At 46.8% G+C, this 14,378-nt stretch overlaps 1 protein-coding gene across 1 annotated transcript in view; it reads right to left on the bottom strand.

Annotated features, from left to right (window-relative positions):
- Window positions 1-5,909, bottom strand: part of LOC128019729 (contactin-associated protein-like 5) — a 62,526-nt gene extending 56,617 nt beyond the window's left edge. The window contains exon 1 of the mRNA XM_052605896.1: window positions 5,616-5,909. Coding sequence (XP_052461856.1) covers window positions 5,616-5,697 — 82 coding nt within the window. The 5' untranslated portion in view covers window positions 5,698-5,909. The remainder of the gene's footprint in view (window positions 1-5,615) is intronic.
- Window positions 5,910-14,378: the final 8,469 nt, after the last annotated feature.

The following is a 14,378-nucleotide window of genomic DNA, read 5'->3' as shown; positions in this document are numbered from 1 at the left end:
CCCTACACTTCTGAACAATAGTATATAAATATTTATCAAGACATCAAAAACGTTGGTGTGCCTCCATGTGAATATTGGTGTGCCTACCTTGAAGAACATGGGAACACAAGTATGTGGTTGAAAAAAAAAAAAACCTTATTTTTTAGGGATTTTAAAATATTCAGAGAAAAGCTTCAGGGTTAACATCCAGATGGAGCCATTGTTGCATTACATTTCTGTTCTATTCTTCCTGTGCTGCAGATAAACTGAGGCACTATAGTCAAAGAAATCAAATGAAATACTATCTAACTTAACTCTGACAAGTTATAGTACATACTCATGTCTACATGTCTTATCTGCTTAAGAATCACGTTTTAATTGGAGAGGAATATTGAATGCACATGAAGGAAGGTTGATTGCATGCATTATCATGGCTGATAAAATAAGAACATTTATTGGAGTGGCAACTGCATGAAGATTTGAGATACATAATTAATACTGAGAGCTCACTAGAGACAAATAATGGATGGAAGAATAGAGAACGCAAGCTGTAAAGCAATGCAAACCACCATTTAATGTGCATTTCTCATAAATTATTTTCAAATAAATGAAAGTAGACCAGCAACAGTGTTTGTCCTGCCAATAGCTCAAGTAAAGCCTGCGTTCAAAAGCTTCATTAATTTAGGACTGATCATTTTCCAGATTCTATCATCAAAAGAGATCAGATGAAAGCAAACAAGTAATGAGAGGCCACAGTTGTGTTCTGGTTCCTTACTTGTGCTCATCTCAAACTGACAATTACAACTATTTTCAAAGCATCACTCTAAAAGTGCTTCATATCATATTAAAGTAGCTATTTTAACTTTACATTTAAGTAAGAATATAAAATAACATTTGACCTACTTTTTCTTGCCTGGCATGTACTTTAAACATAATGTTTAACTTTCCTTGAATAAAAATTACACACTCTAATGCTGTAAACATTATCTCAGTCGCTCATGAGCCATATTTTAAAAAGAACGAGAGAACAGACTCTGCTTTGACTCCAGAGAAACTAGCTGTTATATATTTATGTTTACACTGAGGGAAGAAGAGGAAGAGAAACATCATGTTGGATTATTACAAAGGTAAGAACAAAGGTAGAACTATATGTGTGCTGCAACTGCAACTGAATTTTAATATCTGCAAAAGCAATTCATTCTTGTACCAAAAAAAAAAAAGAAAAAAAAAACACTGATTAAATTCATGATCCAAAAATGTTGTTCATCTAATCAGAACAAATGAGTGAATGAGACAGCGTATGTTTTACAATGACTCTTATATAACTGGCTGAATGACCAAAGAGGTCATAGCTCCACCGGACACAGCTCATCTCAGTTCAGATATAGATAATAGATGCATGATCTACAAGAATATGTCGGTCTGCAATAATCTACGCTATGATTTAGGCATAGGAGAACCAATAAGGATGCTGTTATTGTCTAAGATCATCAGACAATAACTGCAGACAGAGCACACGAGTCGATGTCAGCATTTCGGGACAAACACAGGTTAATGAAAATGTGTCTTCATAAGATTGTAAACAGAATATCGAGAGAATCTGCTGACTATCCACTAACTTGCAGTACGAAAAATTGCCATGCCTAGTTTGTCAGCATCAGAAATTCAGCAAGAATCTATTTCATTATTTTATATGTATCTCTATCTGCAGATATGAAGCAGGGGATGCAGTGATTTAGTGATTGAGTAAAGCCTTGATTAATCAATATTTTCATGCTCTGACATCCACAGAGCATAAATCAGCATGGAGATGAAGTCAAGTTAACAATATGGACAACACTGTCCATGCTCTTCACCGCCTCTAGCCTTTCAAGGCGATTTATATTGCACACTGAAGTGTTAATGACATTCTCTCTATCATCCTTTTTATCACTATCCAAGGTGTTTCAGTGCAAATTAATCATTTTTTATATACATTATAACAGAAGCAAGTTGGTTATGCATTAATATTTGAAAGAAAATATGAAACGGTCATGTCTCATCTACCTTAACTCTAGTGCCAAACTATTATACTGGAAACAGAAAAAAAAAAAAAAAATCTTCAAAGATTCCCTCCCCTTCAGTGCCCACAGGAAATCTGGTCAGCTCCACGGGAGAGCTCCTTTAAAAAGCCTCCTGTGTTTGACCTCATAAGAAAGTTGAAATAAATGACTCTATCATGCTAATGCCCGACAAAGCTCCGTTCTCCCCCACTGAGAGGGGAGTTGTAGTTAGAATGTTAAAACAGTCCTTCTGTACCACAACAGCACTCTGGACATGCATTCAAACTGAATAAATATCGGTGTCCTGTTTGGGTCAATACACCAATTTTGCACTTCATTCTTGAAGTTAAACTTCAAAGACAGAAATCTAGAAAGAACTTTAAGCTTCAGGCATTATAGTCTATTTTTTAAAATACAATTGTGAACAATTTATCTATCTATCTATCTATCTATCTATCTATCTATCTATCTATATATATATATATATATATATATATATATATATATATATATATATATTTACATTTTCAATCAAAATGTCATCACTCACTTAGTTTTATGGTGATGTATGGCAGACTTCTCCAGTCGTGGTGTCTCCTTAATCTCTGCCCCTTTCTTGATTTTAAAAATCTTAAGTTAAATCATGAGTTCCGAAGAACGTCCATGGAACCTTTCCATGGCACAAAAGGTTCTTCAGATTAAAAAAAGTAATAATAATTTTTTACAAAAAGTTCTTTAAGATCTGTTAAATAAACTGACTGGGAATCTTTGGGGAATTTAAAATGGAACTTTTATTTTGAATAGTGTTTTAAGAGTGCATGTAAGCTTCCTTTTGCAAAAAATAAAAAAAATAAAAAATACCAGTTGTAAGAAATGGTTTGCCACACTTATACATACTGTAATGTGGGAGCTGATGAGACGTGCAGATATATATGTGAGTTTCTATTGATCAGAGATGTGATCATAACAGGCATGGGTCAAACAATGGCAAACAGGTATATAGAGCGCAAGACACAAGAGTAATCCTAGGGCATGTGTGGGACTGCGATGAGCATACAATGTCCAAAGGGCTAAGCAAGAGTGGGTAATCCATAATCCAGAGCAAAAGGGTCAAAACACGAGTAACTGGGCAAGGCAAGAAAAAGACTAAACTATGAAAACTAGAAACAGAGACAAAACTATGAAAACTAGAAACTAACACGGAAAAGGCTTACGTATCACAGCTATCGCTAAGAGATGGATATGTGCAGAACAATACTCGGCAGTGTGTGAGGGGAAGTCCAGTGCTTATAAAGTGTGTCTGATGATTGTGCTGTGTTTGGTGTGTGTGTGCGTGCGTGCGTGCATGTGTGTGTGTGTGTGTGTGTGTGTGTGTGTGACTGGTCTCAGGTGCATGGTGGGATTGTTATCAGATGAATGTGATTGGTGCAATGGAGCATGGGAAATGTAGTCTAGGGTGTACTGTGTAGTGTGAGAGTCTGTGTTGTGGACGATGACCCCTTGTGATGAATTAATGGAAGTTCAGTGAACCAGATAATGACACATACCCTTTCGAGAAAGGTTCTTTGGGGAACCAAGAAATTGTTATTATAAGACATCAATCAAGGATTCTTACTCAGCGCCTTATTTTTAAGCGAGTAAAAGCAAATACATACATGGCAACCAGTGCTGCAATGTCAGTGTCTAGTTTACTGTCCTTGAAGGGGTTATTTGACTATTCTTCTCACTAACTGGCCAGCTGGTGTGAAATTCAGCACAGTGTGTTCAAAAGATACTGAGGTAGCTAAAACATGCATGCAAGTCTCTTGTGCATTCACAAACATGACTTACAGAAAGTGTCTTAAATCAGCCATTCTGCATGTCTACATTGATCTATTTTTAGAGTAAAAAGTGCTGGACATTTTTAATACAATCATGTCCAAAGACAATGTCAGAAAACACTGAGCCCCTGGGCCCTGACCGACTGTTTGCCTTAGCCAGGTGAAACAAGGCTTCATCTTGTGTCATGTTGGGTCACAGTAAAAGGGATGAAGTTGTTCTTCCAGGGACACCAGATCTGAAAGGACATCCCCTTGTTATCCCTCTTTGAGAGCAGAGCCAGAGGCTCCTGAGAGAGACAGAAGCAACCATTATATCTGTTACCTGACACAGATGACAAGGGCATGATGGATCTCCAGCTTTATTCTGGTACCCCTTTGGTAAATATGAGAATATTCTTTTCATGTCCTCAGTGAGGATTCACTTCATCTGATCCCAGTCCACAAAGCACATCTCATGCAGAGCAGAACCATGAATGACTCATAACACATAAAATGACAGATGTCTAGTGAAACCTACAGATACGTCCCATCGCATGTTTCTCATGTTAATAGTACAGAATATGTACCTGATTCACATAATCATAGCTGAGGATGCACCGACTAAGAGTGAGAATGCTTTAGACGCACAAGCTTCATGCAGAGAAAAGACAATCAGCCTCAGTAATGAAAATATAATGAAGTGTGTTGGAATGACAATGGAAATCAAAAGTGTAAATCTGACTTTTTGGCACACATAACTAAAAGTACAACATTAACATAGCACAGAGGAGACTAAAGAGCAACCAACACAAGAAAGAATAATTTCACACCAGGTATTTAATTCAAGAGCATGCCATTGATTAATGAACGTCAAATGACAGCAATGGTATATTTAAATCAGCAGGTTCTCTTATATACAGATCTGACATATACATAAAAATAACTATAAATATGTCTGAACAGATGGAGAAGATTGTAACAAAATGGGACAGTATATGAAAATTTGTGACAAACACACATACCTATGCATTTAGAATTAGTTTTCTACGTTTTACATATTTCTAAATTTTTTTTACAATTTTACTTAATCTTGTGATTTAAAATGTTTCCTATAAAATATTTTCAACAAAATGAGGCTGGTAGTGGGGAATTATATAATTATGAACAAACAAACTTAAAAAAAAAAAAAAAATCCTTCCTTCATTAGCTTCACAGCCTTTCAGGCATTCCCATGTACAGATTTTCACAACAGCTCTCTCTGTACTTGATATTAATTTAGGCAGATTAGTAGATTTGTAAACTGTTTTGCAGCAGACAATTATGCGAATATTATACCAAAGTTTGAGACACACACCTAAAAATAAATAAATAAAAACAAAACAAAGAAGAAGACGAAGAAGAATGAGTTACCAGACGTTGAAATAAAATGATACAACATCGCTCTGACTCCTCTAGATACCTAATCGAGAAAGGATATTAGTCTCAATGAATGCTTTTTAAGCCTCAATTTGATACAGCGATTTAATTTGAAATGATCAATCTTTCACACCTGCTCCACTATCTCCACTCATGATAATCATTCATCGTGAATTGTTACGGGTTCATCTGATGCAGTAAAAGTTTACATTAGCAGGAGTCGTCTTTAAATACCCTGCACTCTTTCAACAATTGAATTGATTTCAAGATCTCCGATTGTTTAGCATCTGTATGAAACCACTTGGTCTAATAAAAACGCACCTAAAGAAAACAAAACTTAACTTTTAATACAATACTGAACGGCACTGCAGGTACTTACAGTGACTGGCGCACATTGTCGAGCTGAGAACGGACAGCAGCGTCAAACTGACATGAAAAGCCCGTGACTTTGGCAACTGCATGTTGTCCAGGTTTACCGATTGCAGTATATCCTAAATGTGTATGAAAATTAACGTATTTCCAATACGATTCGCGCCTATCTTTGTTCTCGCGAGTATTTCAGTGGCTCGTGCCTCTCTATCCTGACACCAGTGAGCAGCAGAGAGAAGCTCTTAAAGACACTCACAGCTCCCCAAACGCCGTCATCATCATCCCTCCAACGCGCACACACACAAACAACGCGCTCCCTCCTTTGCCACGCGCCCCTCATTTTCCAAAACAAACACTGGTTGAGTTCCAAATGCATCTGAAGTCAGTCCCATATGACATATACATTTGTTATGAAGTAATAGAGGCGAACGATGTGGAAAACTGTATGTGGCATATTCATCGGGGCATAGTGATTTCATCAGTGAATTGTGAGCCAACAAGCTTTCAGCACCATGGACAGCTCCACCAGGACATACTGTTGTAGATGATTGAGAACGTGGTAGCTGGTTTCCAGCTGTTCTAAGATGGACAAAGATGGTAATTTTTTGGTTGGCAAGTGATTTATTAGCTGGTTGACCAGCAATCATATTCCAGCTTGACCATCTTTAACTAGTGTAAACAGCTGGTTGAGCTAGTATACATAACCAGCTAATGACTTGGTTAGACCTCTACATTTATTCATTTAGCAGACGCTTTAATTCAATTTTTATATAAGACAAGCTAAGTACAGTTAATTTTTACCTTAGAACAGCTAGACATGACTAGTGTTCCAGCACAAAGCTACAAGCTTAATGAATTAAGCTTAGTTAATGTACCTTTACTTTCTAGTTGACATTTTTCCAGGTGGTTTATAAAGCATGGAGGAAAGACTGCCAAAGGCTATGTGCTGGACATGTAAACCATTTAAATACAGTTCTGAATATTTCCCACCATTTTTCAGTTGTTCATGTAATTATGTCATTGTAACAATCATCATATTAATCATAGTCAATAATCAAGACAATATTTGTGAAAATGTGATTTATGGATGCTAATAAGTATTAATTTTAGTGGCCAAACTCCACTTCATTCGATTATGAATGACAAACCTGATTTGAGGACAGTTTGTAATAACTTGTAATACCTTAAACAATAGTGAAGTTAACCATCAGTGTCACTGACCACTCATAAGTCTGAATAAAGTTGGATGTTCTGCATATATATATATATATATATATATATATATATATATATATATATATATATATATATATATATAAAATTTTATTTTATTTTTTATTTTATTTTTTAGTAGGTCCCATCCTGTGCTCCTATCTTTTTAGTTATTGTATGTGTATGTGGTTGTAATTGGGTCTCATCCATCTTACTTTACTAGACAGCTGGTGACACCCATAGGCTTTAAATGGGATGACAACACCTGCCCACTTACTCACTCAAATGCTGCTCCATTATCCTTAGTGAGGACTAAATGATTTACATGGAAAAAATGAACAGGAAGTGGTAAAAAAAAAAAAAAAAAAAAGTTCAGATTCCATTAATCAATACATGAAACGCTTTTCTTTAGTACCTGATACATTTAAAGTCAAGTATCAACCTTTAATAAAACCAGCTTTGTTATCTCATTTAATTGTGTAGCACAAGGAGTAGAGCATGACGCTAGCAACAACAAAGTCATGGGTTTGATTACTGCCAAAAGCATAAATGTAAATGAAATCAATTACATTTCAATTGGTAATTTAGTCTTACCTGCTCAAATCATGCATCATTGGCCAGATCAACATTAGGTGGGTTTAACAACCTTAAACTAACCAGTGACCGAAAGTAAATCACCACAGATGTTCAAGATTCTTGTTCAATACAGTGTCACCTTATTTTCCTAGACTCATACTCATGAGAAAAAATGTGGACAGCTCAGTGAAAACATTGCAAAGGAAGTTCAAAGCCGGTGGTAGACAGTTGGATGATAAGTGTGTTTGTGCAACAGTCCGATGGCTTAATGATGCGGTCAGGACTCCCACTGGGATGAGTGATAAGCCTGTTATCACATAAGAGAATATAAACAGGCTTCACAAGGGACAGAATGCAGTGATAATGGCATTAATATTTAAAGTATGACCCTCTCAGATCAGATGTTCATTTTCCCATGTGTCAAAACACAAAAGACCTGCATTATGAAGCATTAAGAGAGGAGTGAAGTCACCAGCACTTCAATATCTCTCCATCAATTACTTATTAATTAACAGTAATTATTAGCAAACACCATGCATGATGCTATCAGATAATGAGAATTGAACATATTTCTCATGAAACGGTTTCCTAAAGTAAATGCATGTCCACCCAGGGTGTTTTTCCCTTGCAGTTTGCAATGAATTGATCTTATTCATGAGCTGAAACAGTTTTTTTCTATATTTGCACTCCTTCATATTACATGGATCAATACTAAATGCATCATTAAGCATCAATTGTGTGCAATAAATATGCTTGTGGTCTAATTAGTGCAAAAAGATTCACAATCTCACTGCCACAAGGATGATAGTATTACACATTCTATATCTGATCACCATATGAAGACTATTCAGCTATGCGTGCTAGTTCTTGTTTTCTTTTCCAGTGGTTGTGATGGAAATAGATTTTCAATGTAACAAGGGTTTCTAGAAAATGTATTCCTGAATCATTATACAACATTTTATAAATATTAAAAAATAACCTAATCTATGTGCAAAACCACTTTAGTAGTATAAGTTGTATTGAGCGTCAAAAGATTTAGTCATGTGCATAATGTTTAAAAAAAAAAAGTGATTCAGGCGCCCTGCCTTCTACTGACGGTATTATTTCCACCATCTGCATGAATGCATTCAGTTCCCATTTATCTAGCAGCTCAATAGACTCTCCCCTAAGGTCTTACCCTGAGCTTTATCTTGTCGGATGTCACGTTATTAGTCTATACTAAATTGCTATTAAATTACAAGGCCATTTTTGACACTTTCTTTTAGTCATACAAATCTGATTTTTGGTTGGGGGGGGGGTGAAATGCGATTTCATGCATAATGAGTTTTTTACACTGTTAAAGAGTTGGATTCCCATGCTAAACATGGACAAAGTTTCAAAAATTAAGTTGTATGTTTGAAGGAGTATTTCTGTTCCAAAAATACTCCTTCCGGTTTGTCACAAGTTTCGGAAAGTTTTTTTCGAGTATGGCTCTGTCACGCTATCAGTCTCTGTTTCCTGGGTGTCCCCTAGTGAGCGCACTTCTCCTTAGGCACTTCACCATAGGCACTTTAATTCCGCTTGTCTGGTCATGTCGTCACAGTAATTGCACTCCAATTAGATCGCACAGGTGTTGACTATCCTTAGTCATTAGTCTCCCTATATAGAGCTGTCTTTCTCTGTCGTCTTTATGGAGTCCTTACCCTATGTGTCTCATGCTCTCGTTTCCCCAGACTTCCTCTACCTTCTCGTTCTTCCGAGTTCCCCGTTTCATCCGGTTCCCTTTTTGTTTGGTTTGTCTCTCAAGACAGTTTTATTTTGTATTTAACCTGTTTGTGCAATAAACCTTACCTGCTATTGGATCTTACCCTTTCCTTGTGTTTTTCCCTTAACCCAACCGTGACAGAAGGACTCCATCATGCCTAGATCCAGCGGTGTGAGATTTCAAATCTGTTCCCCAGCCACCATGGAGGAACGGAGGAGGAGATTCCGGAACTTAACCACCCTTCATCAAAAGGGAAGCGAGGTGGGTGGCCTGGCGCAATTGTTTTGGACTTTGGCAGTCGGGTTAGGTTACAATGATGCAGCACTTAAAGATTTGTTTAATAATTGCCTGGATGATCCTTTACCTCAATGGGAGATGAAGGGGTTAGAGATCCTGGACTTTTGGGGGTTTACCAAATACCTGCACCATCGTGCTCAGTGGGATGCAACAACCACACCAGAAGTTCCAGACAAGACTGCCACCTGCCCAGCGCCACCGCACAAGATGGCCGCCAGCCCAGCGCCACAGTACAAGATGGCCGCCAGCCCAGCGCCACAGCACAAGATGGCCGCCAGCCCAGCGCCACAGCACAAGATGGCCGCCAGCCTAGCACCACAGCACAGGATTGTCGCCAGCCCAGAGCCACAGCTTAAGATGGACGACTCAACGCCTGAGTCTCCAGACAAGGTGCCGCCGACTCGCCATCGTGGAGGACGGAGGAGGAGGAGACAGGCGTCGACCGTCCCTCAAGGCCTGGAGAAAGTCCCAGAGGCCGAGGCTGTTCCCGAGGCGGAGCCCGATGCAGTTCCCGAGGCGGAGCCCGATGCAGTTCCCGAGGCGGAGCCCGATGCAGTTCCCGAGGCGGAGCCCGATGCAGTTCCCGAGGCGGTGCCCGAGGCGGTGCCCAATGCCGAGGTGGTGCCCAATGCCGAGGCGGTGCCCGATGCTGTTCCAGAGGCCGATACCGATGCTGTTCCCGAGGCGGTGCCCGAGGTGGTGCCCAATGCCGAGGCGGTGCCCGATGCAGTTCCCGAGGAGGTGCCCGATGCCGAGGCGGTGCCCGATGCTGTTCCAGAGGCCGATGCGGTGCCCGATGCCGAGGCGGAGCCCGATGCTGTTCCCGAGGCCGATGCTGTGCCCGAGGCTGTTCCCGATGCCGATGCAGTTCCCGAGGCGGTGCCCGATGCCGAGGCGGTGCCCGATGCCGAGGCGGTGCCCGATGCCGAGGCGGAGCCCGATGCTGTTCCCGATGCCGATGCAGTTCCCGAGGCGGTGCCCGATGCCGAGGCGGTGCCCGATGCCGATGCGGTGCCCGATGCCGAGGCGGAGCCCGATGCTGTTCCCGAGACCGATGCTGTTCCTGATGCAGTTCCCGAGGCGGAGCCCGAGGCTGTTCCCGATGCCGAGGCGGTGCCCGATGCCGAGGCGGTGCCCGATGCCGAGGCGGTGCCCGATGCCGAGGCGGAGCCCGATGCTGTTCCCGATGCCGATGCAGTTCCCGAGGCGGTGCCCGATGCCGAGGCGGTGCCCGATGCCGATGCGGTGCCCGATGCCGAGGCGGTGCCCGATGCCGAGGCGGTGCCCGATGCCGAGGCGGTGCCCGATGCCGAGGCGGAGCCCGATGCTGTTCCCGATGCCGATGCAGTTCCCGAGGCGGTACCCGATGCCGAGGCGGTACCCGATGCCGAGGCGGTGCCCGATGCCGAGGCGGTGCCCGATGCCGAGGCCGATGCTGTTCCCGAGGCCGATGCTGTTCCCGAGGCCGATGCTGTTCCCGAGGCCGATGCTGTGTTTTTCCCTTAACCCAACCGTGACAGAAGGACTCCATCATGCCTAGATCCAGCGGTGTGAGATTTCAAATCTGTTCCCCAGCCACCATGGAGGAACGGAGGAGGAGATTCCGGAACTTAACCACCCTTCATCAAAAGGGAAGCGAGGTGGGTGGCCTGGCGCAATTGTTTTGGACTTTGGCAGTCGGGTTAGGTTACAATGATGCAGCACTTAAAGATTTGTTTAATAATTGCCTGGATGATCCTTTACCTCAATGGGAGATGAAGGGGTTAGAGATCCTGGACTTTTGGGGGTTTACCAAATACCTGCACCATCGTGCTCAGTGGGATGCAACAACCACACCAGAAGTTCCAGACAAGACTGCCACCTGCCCAGCGCCACCGCACAAGATGGCCGCCAGCCCAGCGCCACAGTACAAGATGGCCGCCAGCCCAGCGCCACAGCACAAGATGGCCGCCAGCCCAGCGCCACAGCACAAGATGGCCGCCAGCCTAGCACCACAGCACAGGATTGTCGCCAGCCCAGAGCCACAGCTTAAGATGGACGACTCAACGCCTGAGTCTCCAGACAAGGTGCCGCCGACTCGCCATCGTGGAGGACGGAGGAGGAGGAGACAGGCGTCGACCGTCCCTCAAGGCCTGGAGAAAGTCCCAGAGGCCGAGGCTGTTCCCGAGGCGGAGCCCGATGCAGTTCCCGAGGCGGAGCCCGATGCAGTTCCCGAGGCGGAGCCCGATGCAGTTCCCGAGGCGGTGCCCGAGGCGGTGCCCAATGCCGAGGCGGTGCCCAATGCCGAGGTGGTGCCCAATGCCGAGGCGGTGCCCGATGCTGTTCCAGAGGCCGATACCGATGCTGTTCCCGAGGCGGTGCCCGAGGTGGTGCCCAATGCCGAGGCGGTGCCCGATGCAGTTCCCGAGGAGGTGCCCGATGCCGAGGCGGTGCCCGATGCTGTTCCAGAGGCCGATGCGGTGCCCGATGCCGAGGCGGAGCCCGATGCTGTTCCCGAGGCCGATGCTGTGCCCGAGGCTGTTCCCGATGCCGATGCAGTTCCCGAGGCGGTGCCCGATGCCGAGGCGGTGCCCGATGCCGAGGCGGAGCCCGATGCTGTTCCCGATGCCGATGCAGTTCCCGAGGCGGTGCCCGATGCCGAGGCTGTGCCCGATGCCGATGCGGTGCCCGATGCCGAGGCGGAGCCCGATGCTGTTCCCGAGACCGATGCTGTTCCTGATGCAGTTCCCGAGGCGGAGCCCGAGGCTGTTCCCGATGCCGAGGCGGTGCCCGATGCCGAGGCGGTGCCCGATGCCGAGGCGGAGCCCGATGCTGTTCCCGATGCCGATGCAGTTCCCGAGGCGGTGCCCGATGCCGAGGCGGTGCCCGATGCCGAGGCGGTGCCCGATGCCGAGGCGGTGCCCGATGCCGAGGCGGAGCCCGATGCTGTTCCCGATGCCGATGCAGTTCCCGAGGCGGTGCCCGATGCCGAGGCGGTGCCCGATGCCGAGGCGGTGCCCGATGCCGAGGCCGATGCTGTTCCCGAGGCCGATGCTGTTCCCGAGGCCGATGCTGTTCCCGAGGCCGATGCTGTTCCCGAGGCGGTGCCCGATGCTGTTCCCGATGCAGTTCCCGAGGCGGTTCCCGATGCCGATGCAGTTCCCGAGGCGGTGCCCGATGCCGATGCGGTGCCCGATGCCGAGGCGGAGCCCGATGCTGTTCCAGAGGCCGATGCCGATGCTGTTCCCGATGCAGTTCCCGAGGCGGTGCCCGAGGCTGTTCCCGATGCCGATGCAGTTCCCGAGGCGGTGCCCGATGCCGAGGCGGTGCCCGATGCTGTTCCAGAGGCCGATGCGGTGCCCGATGCCGAGGCGGTGCCCGATGCTGTTCCAGAGGCCGATGCGGTGCCCGATGCCGAGGCGGAGCCCGATGCTGTTCCAGAGGTCGAGGCCGATGCTGTTCCCGAGGCCGATGCTGTTCCCGAGGCCGATGCTGTTCCCGAGGCGGTGCCCGAGGCTGTTCCAGAGGCCGATGCCGAGGCGGTGCCCGATGCCGAGGCGGTGCCCGATGCCGAGGCGGTGCCCGATGCAGAGGCGGTGCCCGATGCCGAGGCGGTGCCCGATGCTGTTCCAGAGGCCGACGCGGTGCCCGATGCTGTTCCAGAGGCCGATGCGGTGCCCGATGCCGAGGCGGAGCCCGATGCTGTTCCCGAGGCCGATGCTGTTGCCGAGGCGGTGCCCGATGCTGATGCGGTGCCCGATGCCGAGGCGGAGCCCGATGCTGTTCCAGAGGCCGATGCCGATGCTGTTCCCGATGCAGTTCCCGAGGCGGTGCCCGAGGCTGTTCCCGATGCCGATGCAGTTCCCGAGGCGGTGCCCGATGCCGAGGCGGTGCCCGATGCCGAGGCGGTGCCCGATGCCGAGGCGGTGCCCGATGCTGTTCCAGAGGCCGATGCGGTGCCCGATGCCGAGGCGGTGCCCGATGCTGTTCCAGAGGCCGATGCGGTGCCCGATGCCGAGGCGGTGCCCGATGCTGTTCCAGAGGCCGATGCGGTGCCCGATGCCGAGGCGGAGCCCGATGCTGTTCCCGAGGCCGATGCTGTTCCCGAGGCCGAGGCGGTGCCCGAGGCCGTTCCAGAGGCCGATGCCGAGGCGGTGCCCGAGGCGGTGCCCGATGCTGTTCCGGAGGCCGAGGCGGTGCCCAAGGCCGAGGCGGTGTCCGATGCTTTTCCGGAGGCCGAGGCGGGGCCCGAAGCCGAGGCGGTGTCCGTTGCGGTTCCGGAGACCGAGGCGGGGCCCGAAACCTTTCCCGATGCGGTGCCGGAGGCCGTTCCCGATGCAGTGCCCGAGACCACTTCGCCCTGGGGGACTCCGACGGTGACCATGAGGACGTGGTGGTCATCCGCTCCGTCCTGGGGGACTCCGGCGGTGACCAAGAGGACGTGGTGGTCATCCGCTCCGCCCTGGGGGACTTCGGCCGCGACCACGTGGAGGTGGTGGCCTTCCGCTCCGTCCTGGGGGGGCTTCTGCTTTGACCACATGGGGGTGATGGCCCTCTGTTCCGCCCGGGTGAACATCACCTAATGTCCTCCATTTACCAATGTTTTTGTTTTCATTTGTTTTTTGTTTTTTCTATTTTCCTCCGTTGGACCTGGCCCTCCGTCCCTCCCCTCTTTCCTTCCGCCGGTCCACCACCCTCCTGGACTCCTTGTTTTGTGTTACACCTTCCTGTCTCTACCTTTCCATCACGTCTGGTTGTTCCGTCTCTTTTCTTCCATTTTACCTGGTTGTCCTGTCTTTGTCTCTGTCTCTCCATTCCACCTGGTTGTTTGTCTCTGTTTTCTGACCCTCCGTCCCTCCCCCTAGTCCGCCTCCGCTTCACCTCCCTCCTACCTCTTTTTCTGTTGGGTTTTCCGGGGTTTCAGGTGGAGCATCTGGTAGCTGCTCCGTAGGGGAGGGGGTAATG

This window comes from Carassius gibelio, chromosome A9 (assembly GCF_023724105.1).
Source record: "Carassius gibelio isolate Cgi1373 ecotype wild population from Czech Republic chromosome A9, carGib1.2-hapl.c, whole genome shotgun sequence".
Lineage (NCBI taxonomy): Eukaryota > Metazoa > Chordata > Actinopteri > Cypriniformes > Cyprinidae > Carassius > Carassius gibelio.
The sequence above is the reverse complement of the archived record's forward strand: the minus strand, read 5'-3'. Positions and strand labels throughout refer to the sequence as shown.